The following is a 27,676-nucleotide window of genomic DNA, read 5'->3' as shown; positions in this document are numbered from 1 at the left end:
AACATTAGAATAGTGTGAAAGTCATCCACTTATAGTTTTATTATTTCGTAATGTTTTGACAATGAATTATTATTGTAAGTTAGATAAATCCTTGTTACATTTAATAATTTGGATAGAAAAATTCATTAATAATTAAATCAGTGATTTTCTGTATCCATCTCTTATTTCCAAGTCGCAGCCCTCTGCTATTCACGGCATTCAAATTTAAAACGGAATTGAATTTGTTAATCGGAATGTTTTTGGTGTGGGATCTGTGTATTTACGTGTTGAATGAATGAATTTGTTTGTATTTAATTGTTTGTTTGTATTATGTTTACATCTTACGGAGGATAATGCGTTCTTATTTTACCTTTGCTATCGAGATTTCTGTCAGGTTGCCAAATGTCATTGTTTCGCTTTTCTCATTCTACGTCACCCGTTACTAGACAGAATCTTTGTCTGAAGCTAGCGTTCGTTTCAGATTAGTGTGGCGTTGATTTGCGAAGCGGCCCGTAGACCCGAAAAGCGAAAACTGAGGAAATTTCGAGCGGAAAAGTTCGTCGTATGATATAGGTTAAGTATGTCACTAAAACCGAGAAATGTCGACTTTCAAGAGACATGGCAAGGACTCAAAGAAACCGTAAGTTATTAGCTTAATTATTTTTAAATCTAGAACCATCCACCTCATTTTTTTAGTTCTATTTACAAATTTAAAAAAAACATAACCACAAATTTTGTTTTTTTGCTGCGCAAAGTCGAGTAATTCATTATAACAATACACATATAGTGTTGCCAACGTGTAAGAAGTGAAAATCTGCATACAAAAGTAAATATTTAGGAGGTGGTGAAGGTTCTGACACTTGTTTGTACAAAATGATGCAAAAGGCACAATATTGGATCAACGCAGTGTCAACTTATTAATCGATTGTGTTATATGACATTATATATATTAAAAGCATTGTAAACTTTGTTGTATGGTAATAAAAGTCTGCCTCCGTGGTGTAATAGTTAGCGTGTTAAGCTAACGTACTGGAGGTCCCGGGTATGATTCCCAGGGGGAACGGTTAAATAAATATATGTGAGTTTTTCGCTCTTATATTTATTCAATATTACCCTGGACTGGTACCTGAAGCGGAGGGCTGATCACCTTTCCTTCATGTGTCAGCAATCAAGATGACACATCGTATAAACGATGCAGTACCCTATGGACCATCGGGTATGGATAAGGGTTAGAAGTTTAATATTTATTCCATATTACCCTGGACTGGTACCTGAAGCGGAGGGCTGATCACCTTTCCTTCATGTGTCAACAATCAAGATGATACTGCGTTTATACGATGCAGTGCCCTATGCACCATTGGGTATGGATAAGGGTTAGAAGAAGAATAATATTTATTCAATATTACCCTGGACTGGTTCCTGAAGCAGAGGGCCGATCACCTTCCCTTCATGTGTCAGCAATCTAGATGACACTGCGTTTATACGATGCAGTGCCCTATGCGACATCGGGTGTGGATAAGGGTTAAAAAAAATATGCAGTAGAACCTCGGTATTCTAGTGGACTACACTGCTGTCCAAACTCAAAACACAGTAAGGGAAAATACAACTTAGTAGACTCAAAAAATCTGTGTTTGATTTAAAATTAATACATAAATTAAAATGGAGTTCTACAAATTAAACGCCAAGTCAATAAATAAATACAGTAAGGGACATTTTTTTTGTAGTACGGGCTTTTGTATTTTTGGACTATGTAGAGTCTACTTAGTCCAAAAATGCAAAAAAAACGTACTACAAAAAAAAAGTCCCTTACTGTGTTTTCAGTTTGGACAGCCGTACAGTAGAACCGTCTGCTTTGGAATTAGTCCAACTTGGTATACGTCGTGTTTTGGAGCCAAACATATCGCTTGCTATACCACCTTCCTTTGGAATACATCTTGCGTGTGTGGGAATAGGATCGCACGGGCTATGAAGTGCTCCCTACTGCCACGAGTTCCTTCTCAGAAGAGCGTTAAAAAAAGGGCATAATTCAATTAAATAATTACTTACTGACTTTATTTTACATTTTATTCCACTAACGTTTGAAGAATCAAATACTCTATCTCTAAGTTACATTTTAAAATACGAAATTTAACACTGATAAGTTAAATTTTAAAATACGAAATTTATCACTGATTAAGTTACATTTTAAAATACGAAATTTAACACTGATTAAGTTACATTTTAAAATACGAAATTTAACACTGATTAAGTTACATTTTTAAATACGAAATTTACTGATTAAATTACGTATTTAAATACGAAATTTACTGATTAAGTTACATTTTTAAATACAAAATTTACTGATTAAGTTATATTTTAAAATACGAAATTTAACACTGATTAAGTTACATTTTTAAATACGAAATTTACTGATTAAGTTACATTTTAAAATACGAAATTTATCACTGATTAAGTTACATTTTAAAATACTTAATATTTACAACATTTTGAGAGTGTCCAAATACTTGTTCACAAATCTGGATTATCTCCAATTATAGGAGTATTTTTCTTTTTATTTAAATAATAAGAAAAATACTCTTAAATAGCTTCCGAAACTAGTCTTTAAATAAAATAAATATAACTGAAACGGTAAAAAACAAGTGTTTTCTTTTAAATGACTCTTTTTGCCGCGGGTAGATGATAATCATGATCGCGCTAATTCGCAGAGTGAGGAGTAAGGAAATTTGATGGTCTTCCCTCTCCAGGTCCATGGGGTGGTGACGCTGGGTAACGTGGGGCGCCTGGCGTGGAACGCGCGCTTCTCGGACGTGTACTCGCTGTGCGTGGCGCACCCTGAGCCGCTCGCCGAGCGCCTGTACACGGAGACGCGGCTCTACCTGGAGGGCCACGTAGCCGCCCTGCGCACCGAGGTCGCCGGGGAGGGCGACGACTGCGAGGGGCTGCTCAAGAGGTCAGTAACCCTTCACAGAGAGGAAAATTCTGCTCTAAAAATTGGGAAATTAACTTTTTTTTATTTATTTATAAACATTTATTTAAATCACAATTTATACATATTTAGAACTTTATTTTTTGCAGAGACCCACCAAGCCACCTTGTGTGTCTTGTCGGTGGAGTTCTTTTTTAATACATTTTTACTGTTTTTAACGATTTTAACCTAATATAGACACAAAAAAGAGAAATCAACATTATCACACTTTTGTTTGATAATGTCCTAAGAAGACGAAATGCGTCACGTATTAACATATACATAAATATATAGAATTCAACCAAATAAACCTTACAACATTTTGAGTGTGTCCAAATACTTGTTCACAAAATCTGGGTTATCTTCAATTACAGGAGTTATTTTCATACTATTTTTGACATCTCATCAAAGATGAAGAAGAATATGGAAGTCTGGGCATTTACGGGGCTGACGACCGTCATAGGCTGGTTTAAGTGATCACTTTACACACGTGTAACATTCACCAATTCTACCCATTATTGACAACCACACTACTCAAATTCTTGGAAGTTCTGTATATATGAACCAAATTAGAAACCTTGTTCTTGAATCACTAGAACTTCACTAGAGACATCTATTGGTGAGATGTAATGAAGCTTTTTATTAAGCAGAAACTCTTATATTAGTATGCGAGGTCCGAATCCTGGATTATAATCACACACATGAGAAACGCCAGAAAATACCATTTTCATTTTTATTATTTAAGCTTATAATTTGACCAGACAATTTATTTACAACATTTTTATAATCCAGGATTCGGATCTCACATACTAATATAAGAGTTTCTGCTTAATAAAAAGCTTCTTTACATCTCACCAATAGATGTCTCTAGTGAAGTTCTAGTGATTCAAGAACAAGGTTTCTAAATTGGTTCATATATACAGAACTTCCAAGAATTTGAGTAGTGTGGTTGTCAATAATGGGTAGAATTGGTGAATGTTACACGCGCGTAAAGTGATCACTTAAACCAGCCTATGACAGTCGTCAGCCCCGTAAATGCCCAGACTTCCATATTCTTCTTCATCTTTGATGAAATGTCAAAAAATAATATCAAATAAACCTTGTTTAATTTTGGATATATTACCCAACAGTACATTATAAGTGTTGTAATGACTTTGTGTGATGGTCCTATGTTGCACTAAGCTTGGCATCTCTGTTTTCCAGATATAACGAAGCGTGGGTCCAGTACAGCACAGGCGTTGTGTACCTCAACAATCTCTACCTGTACCTAAACCAGCAACACATCAAAAAACAAAAGGTTCAAATTTCTTATTACCCGGTTAACTGCCAACAGTCCGCAGGGGTAGGCAGAGAGAATAGAGCGCCACACCACTCTGTCCTTGCAAACATTCTTCGCCTCTTCCACGTCCATGCATCTCCACATACATACCCGCCGATTGTTACGACTCCTAACCTGACCACTTTCAAGTATTTGGCATACCTGATCGTGCCATGTTTTTCTCGGTCTTCCTCTGATTCTTTTCCCACTAACATTTGCCTCTATTGAGAATATCTTTAGAATTGAAACAGAATTTGTTTTTACCACTTTAAACGTAAATTAAAGAGAGCTTTGTCGTCGGAACAACTAATGGCGCTCAGGGTTGTCCAATAATTCCCGAGTTGCCGTCACTGCCGAATCTGATGACAGTGATTTTAGTGTCGATTCTGATGATTTTAATATTTAATTTTATAATATCAAAGTGTGTGTGTGTGTTTACTTTTAATATTAAACTTACATAAACAATTGCTTTTGACATATAATTTAGTTTTCATATTTTCTATGACAAATTTTGTGACAACCCTGCACCATGAACAATTAATTTTATGACTATGGATAAATGACTGCGCGACTGGCGCGCTCTTCATTTATTTGGCAAGTTTTATAAATAAACGTTAATACACTTTCAATAATGATATGTTTAGAAGGTTTTATTTTTGTGGTAAAATTCGCGGCGTCCTGGCTACCGCCATACATGTACCTGCCGGCAGTTAACCGGTTATATACTTACTTACTTCAACCTTCTTCTTGTATCCAGTATTGAACAGACCCCTCTCTCTTGGACTTCCACAGTTTTCCATGGAACGCCACATCACCCTGTCTTTGCAGACAATCTTCACCTCTTCTACATTCATGCATCTCCTCATACATACCTGCCGATTATTTTCAATTTGTATTATTTTTTAAATCTCATCGAAAATGAAGAAGAATATGGAAGTCTGGGTATTTACGGGGCTGACGATCGTCATTGGCTGGTGCATTCACCAATTCTACCCATTATTGACAGCCACACTATCCAAATTCTTGGAAGTTCTATATGTATGAACCAATTCAGAAACATTGTTATTGAATCACTAGAACTTCACTAGAGACATCTATTGGTGAGATGAAAAGAAGCTTTTTACTGAGCAGAAACTTTTATATCAGTATGTGAGGTCCGAATCCTGGATTATAATCACATACATGAGAAACGCATGAGATGATGGTAAGATGTCAAAAAATAATATGAAAATAACTCCTGTAATTGGAGATAATCCAGATTCTGTGAACAAGTATTTGGACACACTCAAAATGTTGTAAATTTTCAATTCAATTCAATTTATTTGAAAAATTGATATATGTATTACAAACAAATATTTAAGGCGTATACAGTAAAAAAATAAATTAAAAAGTATGTAAGAAGACGCTTGTTAATGATGTAGAAGAATCCCTTATGGGAATACCCCCTCAGGCACATGGAACAGATGTTGTTCAGCATATCTTCCTGCAGGCATAATTATCAGCAGGTTGGTCCTGTATATAGGAATGTGAAACAATCTATGCCGACGCTGTCTTAGCTAACTGTCGGGAACATACAGACCGATGCTCCGGATAATTTCAGGATTATTACTCTTTATAACTCCTTGGTGCGAAGTAGACTCGAGAGTGGCTCCATGATCTGGGGGCCACACGAACTTAAGTACTCTCTTATGGTAGAGTAAGTCCAAAAGAAGTTTTTGAGGTATCTCTACATGAGAGAGTACGGCTATTATCCTCGGCTCTACCCGACCCAGTTTCTCCAGGGTATGCTTGGCTACAATAGTTTAGAGACTAGAAGGAATGTGTATTTAATTACGCATTTTTATCGATTGTTGCGCGGTATGATCGATAATCCTGAAATTATCCAGAGCATTGGTCTGTATGTTCCCGATAGTTACCTAAGACAGCGTCGGCATAGATTGTTTCACATTCCTATACACAGGACCAACCTGCCGATGGTTATGCCTGTAGGAAGAGCTACCGCTATGTTGAACAATATCATATTGGATATTGATCTGTTCCATGTGTCCGAAGGAGTTTTCCGAAGCGGGATTCTTCTACACCTTTAAGTCTTATTGCTTACTTTTATTATAATATATACGCCTTGAATATTGTTTGTTATGTATATATTATTTTTTTATTAAATAAATTGAATTGAATTGAATTGAATTATCCATCATACCGCGCAACAATGGATAAAAATGCGTAATCAAATACACATTCTTTCTAGTCTCTAGACTGTTGTAGCCAAGCATACCCTGGAGGAACTCGGTCGGGTAGAACCAAGGATAGCCGTACTTTCTCATGTAGAGATACCTCAATCTTATTTTGATTAATTTTGGGCCACCCTGTATGTCTCAAAAGCCTCCTTCAGTATATATATGAATTTTTAAATCAAACACAGATTTTTTGAGTCTACTAAGTTGTATTTTATTTAAAAAAAAAAACCTATAAAATTAATATTGTGACAATGGACGAAGAAAGAACGTCATAAATCAAAAAACTTGATTTTTCAGTAGAACGTTTTTAAAGTTTAGCAATATAATACAATGCATTAAAAATGAATATCAAGCCACTTATTGAACTTTTTACCGTGCAACAGATCTTTTTAAGTGAAACCTGAAAGTTTTTTCTCCATTTAAAACATATTTAGTATATTTCAAAAAATACTTAAACAATAACTTTTTTTCAAAATGCAAAAACAACACTTTCTGCCCTGTAGCGGGTAAATATTAAGTTAACAATATGCCGCTTTTGCTGGGATATAGAACATTTTCTGGGCATTCCGAAAACATGCACAACTGGAAATTGACAATTTTTGATTTATGACGTTCTTGAAAGGAGTGAGCGCTTTGTTAGACGGGAGGAATATCTAATTTAACATACCCAACCTATAAAGGATTGTATTAGACTCGTGAAGTGTTTATAACAGCCGATATAATCAATATTTTCGTTCATCATTTTCTTTTGGAAAATTCGCCTTCGAAAAAACGTTGTTTTCGTAAGTTGGCAATGAATGTCGTCACAGAAACAATAGAGTTATTTGAATGTTGGTGTCATTGCCAAATTATTGGCGGCTCTATTTGTTGATGTCTATGGTCCACCCTCCCACCCCCTCTCCCCTCATATTTGTAAAACACAAATGGTAGTGTAGTGGTAAACAAACAATCCACACTACTACTATTACAGATCTATAAACCATAGACAATATACCATATGACGTCATAAAACGTTCGATGACGGACATTTGATGACGTATGCGAACGCACGTTTTTCTTTTTATAAAAATATCCAAGGTTTAAACCTTCATATATCCCTTATTTCTCTACATATTTTAATAAGAATGTTACCGATAGTCTTGTGATTTTTCATATTAATTTATTAGCCAATAATCACACATGATATTTATCCATTATTATACAATATTGTCCGCCTCTGTAGTGTAATGGTCAGCACGCTCGGCTACCGTTCCGGAGGTCCCGGGTTCGATTCCCAGGGGGGTCAAATAAATATAAGTGATTTTTTCACTGTAATATTTATTCAATATTACCCTGGACTGGTACCTGAAGCGGAGGGCTGATCACCTTTCCTTCGTGTGTAAATGATCAAGATAACACTGTGTTCATATGAAGCAGTGCCCTATGCATCATTGGGGTGCGGATAAAGGTTTTATTATTATTATTATACAATATTAGTTTGATGTGTTTTTTTTTCAATAAAATACAAATAAGTCAACTTAAAAAATCTGTTTGATTTAAAAATTAATACATGAAAGCCTCCATAAGCTGTGATTTGTAAAACGGGTGTGCGTTTTTAGATTTCCGAGGCGGAGATCATCTACGGCAACGGCAACAACTCAGGGTTGGAGCGCTTGGAGGTCGGAGAGCTCGGCCTCCTATCCTGGGAGCGGGGAATGGTGAAGCCGCTGAAGCAGACGCTGATGAGGCGGCTGCTGCAGGGCATCCAGGCCGACAGAGAGGGCCACGACAAGGACAACGCTGTCATCAGACAAGTTATCAACAGTTTTGTGGAGGTGAGCACAGTTTAGGCGTTATACTAACAGGGCAGAGAGAAAGTGCAATGTTTCAGCACTCTGTCTTTGCAAGCAATCTTCCCCTCTTCCGCATTCATGCATCTCCTCATACATACCCGCCGATTATTACGACTCCTGACCTGACCATGTTCAAGTGGCGCCGTGACGTAGTTGAGTAGACGCTTGACTACGAAACTGGCATCGCGGGTTTGATTCCCGCCAAGTGCAAAATAAGTTCAAGAACGATTTATTTTCGATTGGTCTGGGTGTTTGTGATAAATTTTTTCATATTTTGCTCACTCCTTACAACTGGAATGGTCGCATAACAGAATTAGTCGCAATTCAAACAAAAATACATAATTCATCCGTTACATACATCGCTAACTCCTTTCAAGAACGGTATAAATAAAAAATTGTCAATTATCAGTTGTGCATGTTTTCGGAATGCCCAGCAAAAGCGGCATATTTTTAACTTAATATTTACCCGCTTCAAGGCAGAAAGTGTTGTTTTTGCATTTTGAAGAAAAGTTATTGTTTAATTATTTTTTTTAATAAACTAAATATTTTTCAAATGGAGAAAAAAAACAGGTTTTACCTAAAAAAATCTGTTGCACAGTAAAAAGTTCAATAAGTGGCTTGATATTTATTTTGAAAACATTTTATTATATTCTTAAACTTTAAAAACGATCTTCTGAAAAATCAAGTTTTTGATATATGACGTTGTTGAAAGGAGTGAGCGATTTACCTTCCCTATCCTTACTATCCTACCTGCGGACAAGCATCTAAATAACAAGGGTTTGCTTTTAATAATAAAAGTATTTTAAAGACTTTATCATGCCTCCCTCTACTTCGATTCCCGAAATTTATCGTACTGTTTGAACCATCTCAAAACACCTTTCGCTTCAAATTTTGGACGGGTGTTTTTTATGACTGCGAACTGATGGCGACAGGTTTTGATAATTGTGTACGTTTAGTTAAGACCTTAACAAAGAGATTGGTACATAATATTCATGTAAAAATATTGGATTATTAGTTCCTTTCTGCCTTTGAAATGAGGCCGGCGCAGAAGGTAAAAATACCCTTCTTCTTCTTCTTCTTTCCATGTTCACTCCCTAGGTGGAGCATATGGCCAACGAGACGTCTCCGAGTCACTCTGTCACGCGCCATCTCCTTGGCTTCCTCCCAGGTCAGTCCGGCGTCTCGAAGTTCCGCTGACTTATAAATACCCTTCCCGGTATTAATCGACCCCACAGTTAGAAATACCTTGCCCATCCATAGTGTGTTAACCTTTTAACCGCGTTCACTTTGTTCCTGAGAGACGCCCGTGCGCGGCGGTATTTTGCCGTTTTTTAAATGATTACTTTTATCATGTATTTAGTTAAGAAACTATTTATTTTCTTTAACAAAAACCTTCAATGGGATTCATTGTGCCTTTTTAGTACTCTATAATACACTCGTGTCACATTATTCTTGAAATATATCGTAGTATAAACAAATAAGATCGTAACATAAATAAATCAAAGCACGCATCGTGTGTCACTCTTACCCACTGGCGATGCGTAGCGTCGAGAGTGAGACAGATATAGGGTATGATTATGGCGCGAACTAATTACCGACCGCAAGAAAAATCAGGGATCTGTTCTTTTATTTATCCTTGTGATGTTACAAATTATTACTCAGATATTTCAACAGATGTCATAAGGCCAAGGATTGACGTATTATTTTATCCAAAGTTCCACACCATGAAAAAATCCCTCCAAGTTGAATTGAGGTTCGAAACTTGGAGCAAAGTAAAAACACAAACGGTTATGTCAGCCGCGTACAGGGAATGTTTTGTGAAAACACATACGGTTATGCGAGCCGCGTGGATCCGGTTAATTTTATCAATAATGCATATCATAGCCTTGCCCCCTTTCCTTAAGGTTGAGACTGACCAGAGCATTTTGTCGTAATATAACACGTTACGATGCGAGCATTCAGGCAGTCAGTACAGCAAGCCGAGCGCTCCATCCATAGTTTCGGATGCTCGGTGATGTTTGCTGCGAGCGATGTTACGACGAAATGCTCCAGTCAGTCTCCACCTTTATATCGCCATTGGAACATCTCCCATACATGGCTTAGCCTCACTAAAAGATTGCATTCAGTCTACTTTCATCCTTCCTACTCACATCCCGACTCCTGTATTGTGTATAACACGTGATGGGTAAACATTACCGCAAAGTGACTGCTGAGACAGTTTGATTGCTGTCTGCAGGTGCAAGTGTACCGCAAGAAGAACCCCCTGGCGCTGTACTGCGAGCTGGCCGAGGAGCCCATCCTGGACGCCACGGGGGAGTACTGCCGCCGCCTGGCCGCGAACTTGCTGCAGACCTGCGACGTGTCCCAATACATGAAGGAGGTCCTGAGAGGTGAGCCGGGCTGCGGCCTATATCCTTAATCTTTCATTTTCACTGATATGTATTTACTACACTTCGACTCTAATAACTTCTTCTTCTCCGTCTTAATCCTCATTGCTGGGTTTATATGATGCAGTGCCCTATGCACCATTGGGGTGCGGATAAGGGTTTTATTATTATTATTATTTGAAGAACATCACAGCTTTACCTATCTTATTTTTCGCGGAAACAAAATTAGTTAATTGTTTTTTGTTTTTTGCATTTCTCTTTAAGTACTTTTTTGCCTTCAATTTTTGTAATATTACAATATTATAATTGTCTTGGATTCCCAAAAAATTCAAGTTTAAAATGAACACTGACAAAAGTCAGTCTACAGCCAGCTCAGGCGCTACCATCGACACAATTTTTTCGTTATTTAACCTTTTAACCGCGTTAACTTTGTTCCTAAGAGATGCCCGTGCGCGGCGGTATTTCGCCGTTTTTTAAATGATTACTTTTATCATGTATTTAGTTATGAAACGATTTATTTTCCTAAACAAAAACGTTCAATGGGATTCATTGTGCCTTTTTGGTACTCTATAATACAGGTGTTTCACATTATTCTTGAAATATATCGTAATATAAACAAATTAGATCGTAACATAAATAAATCAAAGCACGCATCGTGTGTCACTCTTACCCACTGGCGATGCGTAGCGTCGAGAGTGAGACAGATATAGGGCATGATTATGGCGCGGACTAATTACCGACCGCAAGAAAAATCAGGGATCTGTTCTTTTATTTATCCTTGTGATGTTACAAATTATTAGTCAGATATTTCAACAGATGTCATAAGGCCAAGGATCGACGTATTATTTTATCCAAAGTTCCACACCATGAAAAAATCCCTCTTAGTTGAACTGAGATTCGAAACTTGGAGCAATGTAAAAACACAAACGCTTATGTCAGCCGCGTATGGGGCATGTTTTGTTAAAACACATACGGTTATGCGAGCCGCGTGGATCCGGTTAAGAAATATTAAATTAATTGTATCATATTGTCTATAATTAAATTAATTGTATCATACTTTATCTTTCATAAACCCATCATTGCTCAGGGATGTTTGGATGTTCTATACAAATTTGCAGTCAGGTTTGCTTTCAACACCTACTCTGGGCAACTAGAAACTGCTGAAATGCGAATGCTTAGGTGGTCAGCTGGAGTGTCCCTTATAGACAACATAAAGAGTTCACAAATTTGTAGAAGCCTGGCTGTAACAGGCATCAATAGTAAGGTAGAGGAAAGGCAATTGGATATGGTATGGGCACATAGGACGCAGAGACCCTGATCATATTGTGAACCAGGCACTCGCCGTGGATCTTCCTCGAAAGACATCTAGAGGAAGATCAAAGAATTCATGGATGCTGCAGAGAGATAACATGATTCGAAGGCATGGCCTAGGTGACGTGGTATATGATAAAAGTACCTACAACCTGAGGACGAGGAGAGCTGACACCAGCAGTATACAAAGGCGATAAATTGGGATGGAGCTAGAAAGAAGATCAAGTCTGCTTTGATTGAAACGTCTATAATTTGATATTTTCTTTGGTTGTTAGGTATGGAGCACGAAATGACCAGAGGGGCATTCTATTTGCATAACTCTTCACTCAAGAAACTAAGGGGTGTTTATGAAAAGCACATGGTAAGTCAATACATATGCTATATAAAAAAGTTTTTTCATCTCACCAATAGATGTCTCTCGTGAAGTTCTAGTGATTGAAGAACAATGTTTTAAAATTGGTTCATATATATATATATATATAGAACTTCCAAGAATTTGAGTAGTGTGGTTGTCAATAATGGGTAGAATTGGTGAATTGTGTGCAAAGTGATCACTTAAACCAGCCTATGACGGTCGTCAGCCCCGCAAATGCCCAGACTTCCATATTCTTCTTCATCTCTGATGAGATGTCAAAAAATAATATGATAAATCCTCCTATAATTGTAGTTAATTCAGATTTGTGAACAAGTATTTGGACACACTCAAAATGTTGTAAATAAATATGTTTTTTACATCTCAACATAGACAAAGAAGAATATCAAAGTCTGGGTATTTACAGAGTGATCACTTAACACGCGTGTAACATTCGCCATTCTACCCATGATTGACAACCACACTACTCATATTTTTAGAACTCACACTCGCCCACTTGGTACCTGAAGCGGAGGGCTGATCACCATTCCTTCATATGTTTACGATCAAGATAACACTGTGTTTATACGATGCAGTGCCCTATGCACCATTGAAGTGCGGATAAGGGTTTGAATGAATGACTAATATACAATTTTTCACCTATGATTTGTGTGAAACATACTTAGAAAGCTCCTGACAGCAATTTGATAGCCGGATTTTTTTTACAGGTGGCGGAACATTTAAATTTCCTCCACGCGGAATGTCTCAACATGGTCGTCGGGGAGCACTCGACGGATCTGCGGAACGTTTACACGCTCCTCAGGAGCATTCCGGGCGCGATGAAGCCTCTCCTGGACATCACCCTCAACCACATCAAGGTCTGTGTTTATGTTGAGCCCTTTTATGTTTGGTTATTTTATTTTTTATTTTTGATAATTTTTATTTTTAAATAATATAATATATTTTTGTCACGGTGTTGGTTTATTGGCTAATAAACTCATTAATTTATTAATTGTCTGCCTCCGTAGTGTAATGGTTAGCACGCTCGGCTACCGTTCTGGAGGTCCCGGGTTCGATTCCCAGGGGGGTGTCAAATAAATATATATGATTTTTTCACTCTAATATTTATTCAATATTACCCTGGACTGGTACCTGAAGCGGAGGGCTGATCACCTTTCCTTCATGTGTAAACGATCAAGATAACACTGCGTTTATACGACACAGTGCCCTATGCACCATTGGAAAGCAGATTTTTTTAAATTTTAAAAAAAAAATAATAAAACAGTACATTTTCTTCAAAATTAAAAAATAAACTTTCTGCCCTGTAGCAGGTAAATATTAGGTTAAAAATATGCCTGTTTTGCTGGGATATAGTTCATTTTCTGGGCATTCCGAAAACATGTACAACTAAAAATTGTCAATTTTTGATTTATGACGTTCTTGAAAGGAGTGAGCGATATAAATTAAAATGGAGTTCTACAAATTAAACGCCAAATCGATAAATAACGTGACATGTATTTGATATTATTTTTTGACATCTCATCAAAGATGAAGAAGAATATGGAGGTCTGGGCATTTACGGGGCTGACGACCGTCATAGGCTGATTTAAGTGATCACTTTTCACACGTGTAACATTCACCAATTCTACCCATTATTGACAACCACACCACTCAAATTCTTGGAAGTTCTATAAGTATATATGAACCAATTTAGAAACCTTATTCTTGAATCACTAGAACTTCACTAAAGACATCTATCTTCATCTTTGATGAGATGTCAAAAAATAATATAGTAATAGTAATAGTAATATAGTAATTTACTATATTATTTTTTGACATCTCATCAAAGATGAAGATAGATGTCTTTAGTGAAGTTCTAGTGATTCAAGAATAAGGTTTCTAAATTGGTTCATATATACTTATAGAACTTCCAAGAATTTGAGTGGTGTGGTTGTCAATAATGGGTAGAATTGGTGAATGTTACACGTGTGAAAAGTGATCACTTAAATCAGCCTATGACGGTCGTCAGCCCCGTAAATGCCCAGACCTCCATATTCTTCTTCATCTTTGATGAGATGTCAAAAAATAATATGAAAATAACTCCTGTAATTGGAGACAATCCAGATTTTGTGAACAAGTATTTGGACACACTCAAAATGTTGTACATGTATTTGATATGTATTTTTATATTTTATTATTACATTTTCGTTTTGTTTTTACCGATTGAACATGTGAAGATTGGTTGTAACCTTTTCACGCAAGCGTAACGCTCCGTTACGATTGACCAGAGCAACGTTGACAAATTCCAGAGCCAGGGGCTGCAGGCCACGGGCGACCTGAAGGGGGAGAGCGCGCACAACCAGTTTGTGGAGCAGATGCTCGCCATCCACAACAAGTACAGGGAGCTCTTTGCGTCGGTAAGCCCCATTGTCGTCTTAATCTGTGTCCAATCCGATCGATTGGGGCCGTCGGACCCTCTGGACGGCCGGTCATTCGAGTAGGGGTGCGAGTAACTAACAAACAACATGTTTTTATTTATTTTAGATATGTTTTATATTTGGCTTTTTGTATTATATTTAGATATTATTATATTTGTCCGCCTCCGTAGTGTAATGGTCAGCACGCTCGCCTACCGTTCTGGAGGTCCCGGGTTCGATTCCCAGGGGGGTTTAATAAATAAAAGTGATTTTTTCACTCTAATATACCTGATTGTGCCAAGTTTTCCTCGGTCGTCCTCTGCTTCTTTTTCCAACTACATTCGCCCCATAAATTTGTTTAACCGTTCTTTCTTCATTCATACGCTCCACATGTCCAAACCATCTCAACACATCTTTCTTAATTTTATCGAAAACGCTTATCTCAGCCTTACATTCTTTCCTTATTTGATCATTCGAACATCTATCAAACATCGTTTTGCCACACATTCGTCTGAGGGATTTTTTACAAAAACGTGATTATTGACAACTATTTGATATCTTACGAGCTTAATATCAATTATAAGCAATTTTAAACATCAATTAAAATCCACCTCCGTAGTGTAATGGTCAGCACGCTGGGCTACCGTTCTGGAGGTCCCGGGTTCGATTCCCAAGGGGGGTAAAATAAATATAAGTGATTTTTTCACTCATATTTATTCAATATTACCCTGGACTGGTACCTGAAGCGGAGGGCTGATCACCTTTCCTTCATGTGTAAACGATCAAGATAACACTGCGTTTATATGACGCAGTGCCCTATGCACCATTGGGGTGCGGATAAGGTTTTTAAACATCAAAGTATAATATATTGGCTTATTATAAATGACTAACTGTATTGATGTTTATTTTGTTGCCAAGCAAAAGTGACTTAAATGGCCCTCCTGAACATTTTACATTTTGTTAGTTGGTCAGTTTCTCCTGTACGACTACAATATACAGTATCTAATATAAAAATATACTAATGAATACACTAATAGAGAAACAAAAAGTCTTAAACATAAAATAATTATAAAATAACAAATAGTAAGCACTGGTAAATACATGTCGCTCACTCCTTTCAAGAACGTCATAAATCAAAAAACTTGATTTTTGAGGAGAACGTTTTTAAAGTTTAAAAATATAACACAATGTACTAAAAATAACTATCAAGCCACTTATTGAACTTTTTACTGTGCGACAGATCTTTTTAGGTAAAACCTGAAGGTTTTTTTTCCATTTGAAAAATATTTAGTTTATTTCAAAAAATAATTAAACAATACCTTTTCTTCAAAATGCAAAAACAACACTTTCTGCCCTGTAGTGGTTAAATATTAAGTCAAAGATGTGCAGCTTTTGCTGGGATATAGTACATTTTCTGGGTATTCCGAAAACATGCTCAACTGAAAATTGACGATTTTTGATTTATGACGTTCTTGAAAGGAGTGAGCGATGTCTCCTTCACACACTATCAGCGAGCAGCGAGAGAGAGTGAAACACAACGCTTACATTTATCCATTATAACATGGAGAAGAAATACAACATTTTGAGTGTGTCCAAATACTTGTTCACAAAATCTGGATTATCTCCAATTACAGGAGTTATTTTCATATTATTTTTTGACATCTCATCAAAGATGAAGAAGAATATGGAAGTCTGGGCATTTACGAGGCTGACGACCGTCATAGGCCGGTTTAAGTGATCACTTTACACACGTGTAACATTCACCAATTCTACCCATTATTTACAACCACACTACTCAAATTCTTGGAATTACTCCTGTAATTGGAGATAATCCAGATTTTGTGAACAAGTATTTGGACACACTCAAAATGTTGTAAATAAATTATCTGGTCAAATTATAAGCTTAATAATAAAAATGAAAATGGTATTTTCTGGCGTTTCTCATGTGTGTGATTATAATCCAGGATTCGGACCTCACATACTAATATAAGAGTTTCTGCTTAGTAAAAAGCTTCTTTACATCTCACCAATAGATGTCTCTAGTGAAGTTCTAATGATTCAAGAACAAGGTTTCTAAATTGGTTTATTTATAGAACTTCCAAGAATTTGAGTAGTGTGGTTGTCAATAATGGGTAGAATTGGTGAATGTTACACGTGTGTAAAGTGATCACTTAAACCAGCCTATGACGGTCGTCAGCCCCGTAAATGCCCAGACTTCCATATTCTTCTTCATGTTTGATGAGATGTCAAAAAATAATATGGAGAAGAAATGCTGAGAAAGTACACACTTCAAGGCGGATAACAATATATTAAATAAATCTAAACTTTCAAAAGCATTGGCTATCATTTGAAGCGGCGGAATGGGAGAGAACATGGCATAGTTTATATTTGATACTTTTACAAATCATGGCATCAGATCCGGTATTTCTTGCTATATAACCGAAAGCTGATGTATAGGATTTTGGTGGCCAAAAGGTTCAAATGTGATGTTATAATTTGTTTTTAGGTGTTTGATAGTGACCAAGCCTTCTTAGGGGCGCTAGATAAAGCGTGTAGCGCGGTCATCAATGCCAGACACAAGGACCAGCCGTGCAAGAGTCCGGAGTTATTAGCGAGGTGTGTATAATTTAATTTTTATACTTTATAGGTAATTTTTATACTTGAGATGAAGCATCTATCTTTTTGTATAAGGTACTGCATCAAATTGATGAAATTTTGACCATTTTGAACTGTGTTTTTTCACAAAAATAAAGCTAAAAATCAACATTTTGAGTGTGTCCAAATACTCGTCACAACTACCTTAGTAAGCTCAAAGCTGGTGCAAGCGAGGAATGGAATAAAATATTCTCTATAACATCCACTGGATCCTATTATAAGTCAGTCCAACCCGTGATACCCAATTCAATTCAATTCAATTCAATTTATTCAATAATTAATATATACATTACAAACAAACATTTAAGGCGTATACATTAAAAAAACAAATTAAAAATTACTCAAGAAGACTCTTGTTAAATGTGTAGAAGAATCTCGCTTCGGAAAACTCCTTCGGACACATGGAACAGATCAATATCCAATGTGATATTGTTCAACATAGCGGTAGCTCTTCCTACAGGCATAACCATCGGCAGGTTGATCCTGTGTATAGGAATGTGAAACAATCTATGCCGACGCTGTCTTAGGTAACTATCGGGAACATACAGACCAATGCTCTGGATAATTTCAGGATTATCGATCATACCGCGCAACAATCGATAAAAATGCGTAGTCAAATACACATTCCTTCTAGTCTCTAAACTATTGTAGCCAAGCATACCCTGGAGAAACTGGGTCGGGTAGAGCCGAGGATAATAGCCGTACTCTCTCATGTAGAGATCCCCTTGGTTCCGCAAAATCAAGATTCCCAAGCTGAATGTGTCCCTTCTGTGCAGGCTGAGGATCGGACACACAGTACTTGCATCCCACCTCAAAAAGATTAACAAAATAACTTGTTCGTTGTGCGCGTGTGGAGAGGAGGATGAGACTGCTGACCACATATTTTTCAACTGCCCCTTACTCCCTAACCTCGAGTTCATTCAGGACATTCGGTCGGAGGGTTTGTCCTTCCCGCTGAGTGTCCAACGCCTTTTGTCAATCAACTCCAAAAATATTAATGGTGCGATCATTAGACATGTAAAAAAGTATAGCAAAAACGTGTGACCCCAAAAAGAAATCATTAAAAAAAAATTGTTTAAGTAAAATCACTAGTGTGGCAGGTATCACCCAAAATTGGATGCTTTGAGAGTAAAAAAAAAAAAATCTCGTCACAAATTTAGATTATCTCCAATTAGGAGTAACTAACTAACTAACCATCACGCCGCTTCCCCGTAGGGGTAGGCAGAGAGAATAGAGCGCCACACCACTCTGTCCTTGCAAACATTCTTCGCCTCTTCCACGTTCATGCATCTCCTCATACATACCCGCCGATTGTTACGACTCCTAACATGACCACTTTCAAGTATTTGGCATACCTGATCGTGCCATGTTTTTCTCGGTCTTCCTCTGCTTCTTTTCCCGCTAACATTCGCCTCATAAATTTGTTTTACCGTTCTTTCCTCACTCATTCGTTCTACATGTCCAAACCATCTCAACACACCTTTCTTAATTTTATCGATAATGCTTATCTCAGCTTTGCATTCCTTCTTTATTTCACTATTCGTACATCTATCATACATCGTTTTGTCGCACATTCTTCTGAGAGATCGCATTTCGACTGCATTCAGTCTACTTTCATCCTTCTTTTGCCAACTCCACGTTTCACTTCCATACATTAGAGTTGGAACCAGGATTCCGTTGTGCACTGCCAGTTTAGCTTGCGTTGATAGGTTTTTATTTGCTATAACTGATTTCGGTGCACCATTAACTTTGTTCCCAGCATTCACTCTCCTTTCTTAGTCTTTATCAATCTTTCCATCCCTAGAAAACATACTACCCAAATACACGAAATCATCTACCTGTTAGGAGTTATTTTTTATATTATTTTTTTGACATCTTAACATACATAGACGGAGAAGAATATGGAAGTCTGGTCATTTAAGGGGCTTACGGCCATCATAGGCTGGTTTAAGTGATCACTTTACACACTCGTAGCATTCTACCCATGATTGATGAGATGTCAAAAAATTAATATAAAAAAATAACTCTTGAATTTGCAAATCACATAATAGATACAAATCACTCATTTCACTCTCATAAACTAAAATTATTACACCTTGTACCACATAGAGGCCACATAATGAATTACTCTAAAAATTAAATTCTAATAATAATTTAATACATATTATATTGTTTCAAAATTATTCACCTTTGCTTTCCATTTTTCCTTTATTTTCAAACTCCTCCCCTTTGATTAACCTCCCCTCCCCCTATCTTACCCCTCTCCTTATTTTTAGAACAGTTAAATATTGTCCGCCTCCGTAGTGTAATGGTCAGCACGCTCGGCTACCGTTCTGGAGGTCCGGGGTTCGATTCCCAGGGGGGTCAAATAAATATAAGTGATTTTTTTCACTCTAATATTTATTCAATATTACCCTGGACTGGTACCTGAAGCGGAGGGCTGATCACCTTTCCCTCGTGTGTTAACGATCAAGATAACACTGTGTTTGTATAATGCAGTGCCCTATGCACCATTGGGGTGCGGATAAGGGTTTGAATTGAAATATTCATTATGTTTTACTTTACATTTAGACCTGAAGATGGAAGCTTAGCTTACGAAACTAATCGTCATAAAATAAACTCAAGTGTTTTTCTTTTACAATTTCATCATGTCTTTATTACAAAGAGAATGCCAAAACAATAAATAAAAGTTATATTTTAATTATAAAACGGAAAATTGCTTCAAATATAAATTTTATCAAATTATTACGCCCGATACAAGGAGATGACGTTGTTTCTAAAATATCCAATGTCTGTTTGCTTCACTCCAAGGTACTGCGACGGCCTGCTGAAGAAGAGCTCCCGGGGAGTGTCGGAGTCGGAGGCGGAGGAGCGCCTGGCCTCCTCCATAGTCATCTTCAAGTACATCGACGACAAGGACGTCTTCCAGAAGTTCTACGCCCGCCTCATGGCCAAGCGGCTCATCCACCAGCAGAGCTACAGCATGGACCAGGAGGAGGCCATGATCAACCGGCTGAAGCAGGTTCGTACTGGGCCAGTGTGTTTATACATACAGACTAGGCCATATCGCTCACTCCTTTCAAGAACGTAACTTCTAAATAAAGTACATTTTATTTTACGACTTCTACGAGTCTACATATCAATTGAACAGACCACATATCGCTCACTCCTTTCAAGAACGTCATGAATCAAAAATCGTCAATTTTCAGTTGTGCATGTTTTCGGAATGCCCAGACAATGTACTATATCCCAGCAAAAGCGACATATGTTAAACTTAATATTTCCCCGCTACAGGGCAGAAAGTGTTGTTTTTGCATTTTGAAGAAAAGGTATTGTTTTATTGTTTTTTAAATACACTAAATATTTTTCGAATGGAGAAAAAACCTTCAGGTTTTACCTAAAAAGATCTGTTGCACAGTAAAAAGTTCAATAAGTGGCTTGATATTTATATTTAATACATTGTGTTATATTTTTAAACTTTAAAAACGTTCTCCTGAAAAATTTTTTTTTTTGATTTATGACGTTTTAATTTACTTTTTATTTCCTCAGAAAAATATTCACATTTGGTTTATACATAAAAACACATTGAATTGAACCGGCGATTCCATTTAGTACATTCCCACACTTCCATATAACAAATAAAACTGTTATTGCGTCATATTTAGATGATAATAGTATGAAGTGGCGGATATTGGGCTTGGGAGGCCCCAGACTTTTCCCAGACCCTGCCGTGTTTCACATTATTTATTATATTCTTAAACTTTTAAAACGATCTCCTGAAAAATCAAGTTTTTTGATATATCGCTCACTCCTTTCAAGAACATCATAAATAAAAAAACTTTATTTTTCAGGAGATTGTTTTTAAATTTTAAAAATATAACACAATGTATTAAAAATAAATATCAAGCCACTTATTGAAATTTTTACTGTGCAACAGATCTTTTTAGGTAAAACCTGACTGTTTTTTCTTCATTTGAAAAATATTTGGTATATTTTAAAAAAATAATTAAACAATACTTTTTCTTCAAAATGCAACAACAACATTTTCTGCCCTGTAGCGGGTAAATATTAAGTTAAAAATATGCTGCTTTTGCTGGGATTTAGTAGTTTTTCTGGGCATTCTGAAAACATGCGCAACTGAAAATTGACGATTTTTGATTTATGACGTTCTTGAAAGGAGTGAGCGAAATATCAAGCCACTTATTGAACTTTTTACTGTGCAACAGATCTTTTTAGGTAAAACCTGAAGGTTTTTTCTCCATTTGAAAAGTATTTAGTATATTTAAAAAATATAATTAAACAATACCTTTTCTTTAAAATGCAAAATCAACACTTTCTGCCCTGTAGCGGGTAAATATTAAGTTGAAAATATGCCTCTTTTGCTGGGATATGTAACGGATTTGCAGATAGAGTACTTTACGCAGGGACCGTCGATATATTTGTGATGTTATTACAGGCCTGCGGTTACGAGTTCACGAACAAGCTGCTGAGGATGTTCACCGACATAGCCATCTCGGGAGACCTGAACTCCAAGTTCCAGGACTTCCTCAAGAAGGAGAGCACCGACGCCGGGATGGGCTTCAGCATACACGTGAGCATTTTTTATTAAATTTTATATTTTAATTATTTTTATGTATTTATTTCATAGATACATAGATACATTCATAGATACATATTTATTTCGTAGATACATGTATATGTATTACGGCTCTTTAGGCATGGCCTATGTTGAGCCGAATACTAACATGTTAATGCAATTTTTTAACATTTTTTCACTCTAATATTTATTCAATATTACCCTTGACTGGTACCTGAAGCGGAGGGCTTATCACCTTTCCTTCATGTGCTAACGATCAAGATAACACCGCGTTTATATAATGCAGTGTCTTATGCACCATTGGGGTGTGGATAAGGGTTAATAGAAAGATATAAGAAATTGAATATCTAGGTGTAGGTCTCAAGTTGTGCAAGACCCAGAGTTTGGCTACGCTGGATTTATCGAATGAACGTGTCGTGTTGTCGTGTGTCAGGTGCTGCAGGCGGGCGCGTGGCCGCTCAGCGCCGCCGGGGCCATGGCCGGCGCGGCGCCCCCCCAGCTGGAGCGCCCCATCCAGCTGTTTGAGAAGTTCTACCACAACTCCTACAGCGGGCGGAAACTCACGTGGCTGCACCACCTGTGCATGGGTGTGTATCTTGCTAAATTTCTCGCCTCTTGCACATTCGCGCTTCTCCTTATATACCATACATACCTGACTTTTCGATCCCTAACGGACCTGTTTAGCATTCTTCTCATGACGTATGGTTGAAATGCATCCGAGCTGTGTGTGCTTTCCAGGCGAGCTGAAGCTGTGCTACCTGCGCCGGCCGTACTATGTGAGCATGCAGACGGCGCAGATGGCGCTGGCGCTGGAGTTCGAGCGCGCCGACGCGCACTCGCTCGCGGAGCTGGCGCGCGCCACGCGCCTGCCCGCCGACGCGCTGCAGCGCCACGCGTCCGCGCTGGTCGAGGCGCGCCTGCTCACGCTGCAGGGCGACATCGCCGGTGAGCATCCTCATGGTCTTGCAGACACGTCTTAGCCCCTAGTGCCAGAGTCATCCTCTGTCCCTACAATCTGTGTGTGTGTGTTGAGGAGTCTGTCCCTGGCAGTCACTCAAACTGTATGTGTGTGCTTCGGGTTGTCTGCCCCTACAAGCTGTGTGCATCTGGCAGTCTACCCCTACAAGCTGTGTGTGTGTGTGTTGAGGAGTCTGTCCCTGGCAGTCACTCAAACTGTATGTGTGTGCTTCGGGTTGCCTGCCCCTACAAGCTGTGTGCATCTGGCAGTCTACCCCTACAAGCTGTGTGTGTGTGTGTTGAGGAGTCTGTCCCTGGCAGTCACTCAAACTGTATGTGTGTGCTTCGGGTTGCCTGCCCCTACAAGCTGTGTGCATCTGGCAGTCTACCCCTACAAGCTGTGTGTGTGTGTGTTGAGGAGTCTGTCCCTGGCAGTCACTCAAACTGTATGTGTGTGCTTCGGGTTGTCTGCCCCTACAAGCTGTGTGCATCTGGCAGTCTACCCCTACAAGCTGTGTGTGTGTGTGTTGAGGAGTCTGTCCCTGGCAGTCACTCAAACTGTATGTGTGTGCTTCGGGTTGTCTACCCCTACAAGCTGTGTGCCTCAGGCAGTCTGCCCCTACAAGCTGTGTGTGTGTGTGTTGAGGAGTCTGTCCCTGGCAGTCACTCAAACTGTATGTGTGTGCTTCGGGTTGTCTGCCCCTACAAGCTGTGTGCATCTGGCAGTCTACCCCTACAAGCTGTGTGTGTGTGTGTTGAGGAGTCTGTCCCTGGCAGTCACTCAAACTGTATGTGTGTGCTTCGGGTTGTCTACCCCTACAAGCTGTGTGCCTCAGGCAGTCTGCCCCTACAAGCTGTGTGTGTGTGTGTTGAGGAGTCTGTCCCTGGCAGTCACTCAAACTGTATGTGTGTGCTTCGGGTTGTCTGCCCCTACAAGCTGTGTGCATCTGGCAGTCTACCCCTACAAGTTGTGTGTGTGTGTGTTGAGGAGTCTGTCCCTGGCAGTCACTCAAACTGTATGTGTGTGCTTCGGGTTGTCTGCCCCTACAAGCTGTGTGCATCTGGCAGTCTACCCCTACAAGCTGTGTGTGTGTGTGTTGAGGAGTCTGTCCCTGGCAGTCACTCAAACTGTATGTGTGTGCTTCGGGTTGCCTGCCCCTACAAGCTGTGTGCATCTGGCAGTCTACCCCTACAAGCTGTGTGTGTGTGTGTTGAGGAGTCTGTCCCTGGCAGTCACTCAAACTGTATGTGTGTGCTTCGGGTTGCCTGCCCCTACAAGCTGTGTGCATCTGGCAGTCTACCCCTACAAGCTGTGTGTGTGTGTGTTGAGGAGTCTGTCCCTGGCAGTCACTCAAACTGTATGTGTGTGCTTCGGGTTGTCTGCCCCTACAAGCTGTGTGCATCTGGCAGTCTACCCCTACAAGTTGTGTGTGTGTGTGTTGAGGAGTCTGTCCCTGGCAGTCACTCAAACTGTATGTGTGTGCTTCGGGTTGTCTGCCCCTACAAGCTGTGTGCATCTGGCAGTCTACCCCTACAAGCTGTGTGTGTGTGTGTTGAGGAGTCTGTCCCTGGCAGTCACTCAAACTGTATGTGTGTGCTTCGGGTTGTCTACCCCTACAAGCTGTGTGCCTCAGGCAGTCTGCCCCTACAAGCTATGTGTGTGGATCGGGCAGTCTGTCCCCATAAGCTGTGTGAGTGTGTATGTAAGCGTTTGGCAGTCTTTCCCCACAAGCTGTGAGCGTCGACCAGTCCGCTCCTGCAATCTGTGTGTGCTTCGAATTCCCTAATCCTCCACTGCACTGACACCTCTTGCCTCCAGATCCGGACAGCGTGGTGTCGCTGAACCTGGACTTCACATCCAAGCGCACCAAGCTGCGGGTAGCGGGCGGCGGCGGCGGCGCGGGCGGCGCAGCCGCGCGGGAGCAGCAGGAGGCCGACCGCACCGCGGCCTCCGTGGACGAGGACCGCAAGATGTACCTGCAGGCCGCCATCGTCAGGATCATGAAGGCCCGGAAGGTAACAACAAACTCTCAACCAATGATCAGAGTTCTAACCTCATTCGTTCATTCCTATAAACGCAGTGTTAACTTGATCGTTAACACACTAATATAAAACACTACGATGGCAAAATAAATAATAATAATAAAATAAACTTTTAGTTTCTGTAACTTCTCTTATGTCTTCTAACTTCTCTTCTGTCCGCCTCCGTAGTGTAATGGTCAGCACGCTCGGCTACCGTTCTGGAGGTCCCGGGTTCGATTCCCAGGGGGGTCAAATAAATATAAGTGATTTTTTCACTCTTTATTTATTCCAAATTACCCTGGACTGGTACCTGAAGCGAAGGGCTGATCACCTTTCCTTCGTGTGTTAACGATCAATATAACACTGCGTTTGTATAATGCAGTGCCCTATGCACCATTTGGGTGCGGAAAAGGGTTTGAATGAACTTTTCCCTTTGTAATGTATTGTTGACACTCTGTTGTGTTTCTTCTCCGCAGATTCTCCGGCACAACGACCTGATCCAGGAGGTGTTTGCGCAGGCGCGGGCGGCCTTCGCGCCCAACATAGCCATGATCAAGAAGTGCATCGAGTCGCTGATCGACAAGCAGTACATCGAGAGGACGCCCGGCGTCAGCGACGAGTACAGCTACGTGGCCTAGTGGACCCCCCATCGGGTCTCGGGGACCAGCCGGGCTGTGCCGAGCGCCGGGCGCGGGTCGACTGGGACGCTCCGTCTGTGATACGCTTCCGGGCGGGTGAAATGCTACACGAGATGAACTGGCTTATCGAGAGAGAATAGAACGCCATGCTACTATGTCCTTGCAAACAGTCTTCATATATCGTAGTCATACAGGAGAATGTGACCAAGTGCATTTTTAACAAAAACGTGATCATTGACTATTTGATATCTTACTAGCTTAATATTGCCCTGAAAAAAATCTCAAAGGATTTTGAACTGAGAAGTATGATATATTGAATTGTTAAAAATGACTAACTGCATTGATGTTTATTTTGTTGCCAAGCAAAAGTGACTTCAATGGCCCTCCTGAACATTTTACGTTTTGTTAGTTGGTCACTTGCTCCTGTACGACTACGATATCTATCTGAGTCACATTTTGACTGCATTCAGTCTACTTTCTTTTGCTAACTGCATGATTTCGTTCCGTATATTAGCGTTGGTACTAGGACTCTGTTGTGTCCTGCCACTTTGGCTTTCAGCAACTAACTAACCAGATAGAATAGAACTCCATGCTACTATGTCCATGCGAACGATCTTCATATATCTATCTGAGGGTTCGCATTTCAACTGCATTCAGTCTACTTTCATCTTTTTATTGCCAACTTCATGGTTCTCTTCTCTGTATATAAGTGTTAGTACTAGGACTCCATGGTTTACCGCCAGTTTAGCTTAGCTAACTCACAAACTAACCAGAGAGAATAGAACGCCATGCCACAATGTATATCCTTGCAAACAACCTTCATATATCTATCTGAGGGATCGTATTTCGACTGCATTCAGTCTGTACAACTATGATTTATTTCCAAATATTAGTGTTGGTACTAGGACTCCATGGTTTACCGTCAGTTTAGCCTTCACTAACTAACGAACCAACTAACCAGAAAGAATGGAACGCCGCACTAATCTATCACAAACAGTCTTCGCCTCTTTCATTCTTTCAAGTATTTGAATTACTTGATCATGTCAAATTTTCCTCGGTCTTTCTCTGCCCCTACTTCTAACCATATTTGCCTCATAAATAAGTTTTATGATTCTTTCTTCACTCATTTGATCCACATGCCCAAACCATCTCAACACACCTTCCTTAGTTTGATGGATAGTGCTCATCTCAGCCTTGCATCCTTTCCTTATATCACCATTGGAACATCTACCATACATGGTCTTGCCGCACTGAGAGATGGCATTTCGACTGCATTCTTCTTTTGCCAACTCCATGCTTCACTTCTTCAATGGGACTCCGTTGTTTACTTGTTTGCTGATTTTGTGTATAAAATTTTCCGACACAAAAACGTGTAGAATTGCATTAAATTATTCTCTTATAAAACTGTCTTTAACCACCCTTCCTTCAGGTTAATTTCAGAGTTAATTCTGTTGAAAAAAATTTATCCTTTTTTCTTCAGAATTATGAAAACAGATGTTTTTGCCATATTAGGTGCTTTTAGGACAGAATTGATGTAATTTTAGGACAGAATTGATGTACTTTTAGGACAGAATTGATGTACTTTTTCGGTGGCGTGTTTCTTCTCTCCGTCTCGCATTTAATATTTTTGGCACACCCTGTGGTCAGCGCAATGGTGTGGAAAAAACGACGCGTATCGCGTACATTCGTTTGTATAGGGCAGTAAAAACTCAAAACGATACAAGGTTAGGAACAAAATCTATCGAACCACGAACTATCAATCTTTTGCCTTGTTCACTTTAGCTGGAAAGATGTATAAACCGAAAAAAAGCAACAAATACCATCTCAATTGTGTAACCAAATATGTAACAGTTATCCTTTGAGCACATCTCCACAGCCGAGTCACATTGTGAGTAGGTACCCACCTGCTGCAGACGCTCGTGTAGGCACCCACTCTATATCAACCGGAAGCAGGTCAGGGGCGGAGCGTACCGATGGGCCCGCGTGTTTTGTTGGTTTTAACTAGGAAA

General features: G+C 39.2%; 1 protein-coding gene across 4 annotated transcripts; it reads left to right on the top strand.

Moving 5' to 3' along the window:
• Positions 1-27,470, top strand: Cul2 (cullin 2). Of its 4 annotated transcripts, none has more exons than XM_088259194.1 (16): positions 1-74; positions 461-619; positions 2,724-2,929; positions 4,148-4,241; positions 8,098-8,313; positions 10,568-10,721; positions 12,305-12,390; positions 13,110-13,259; positions 14,691-14,798; positions 17,305-17,414; positions 20,265-20,475; positions 21,910-22,044; positions 22,484-22,637; positions 22,789-22,995; positions 24,827-25,023; positions 25,506-27,470. In XM_088259194.1, the coding sequence occupies exons 2-16, from the start codon at positions 560-562 to the stop codon at positions 25,665-25,667; spliced, it is 2,250 nt and encodes a 749-aa protein (XP_088115320.1). In that variant the 5' UTR covers positions 1-74; positions 461-559; the 3' UTR covers positions 25,668-27,470. The 4 variants fall into 4 exon arrangements, with proteins under 4 accessions (XP_088115320.1, XP_088115318.1, XP_088115319.1 ...); XM_088259192.1 differs by having other exon boundaries at positions 14,670-14,798; XM_088259193.1 differs by having other exon boundaries at positions 10,550-10,721.
• Positions 27,471-27,676: the final 206 nt, after the last annotated feature.

This window comes from Brachycentrus maculatus, unplaced genomic scaffold (assembly GCF_059751285.1).
Source record: "Brachycentrus maculatus isolate JH-2025_06_01 unplaced genomic scaffold, ASM5975128v1 h1tg000114l, whole genome shotgun sequence".
NCBI lineage: Eukaryota > Metazoa > Arthropoda > Insecta > Trichoptera > Brachycentridae > Brachycentrus > Brachycentrus maculatus.
This window is presented reverse-complemented; position numbering and strand designations above follow the sequence as displayed.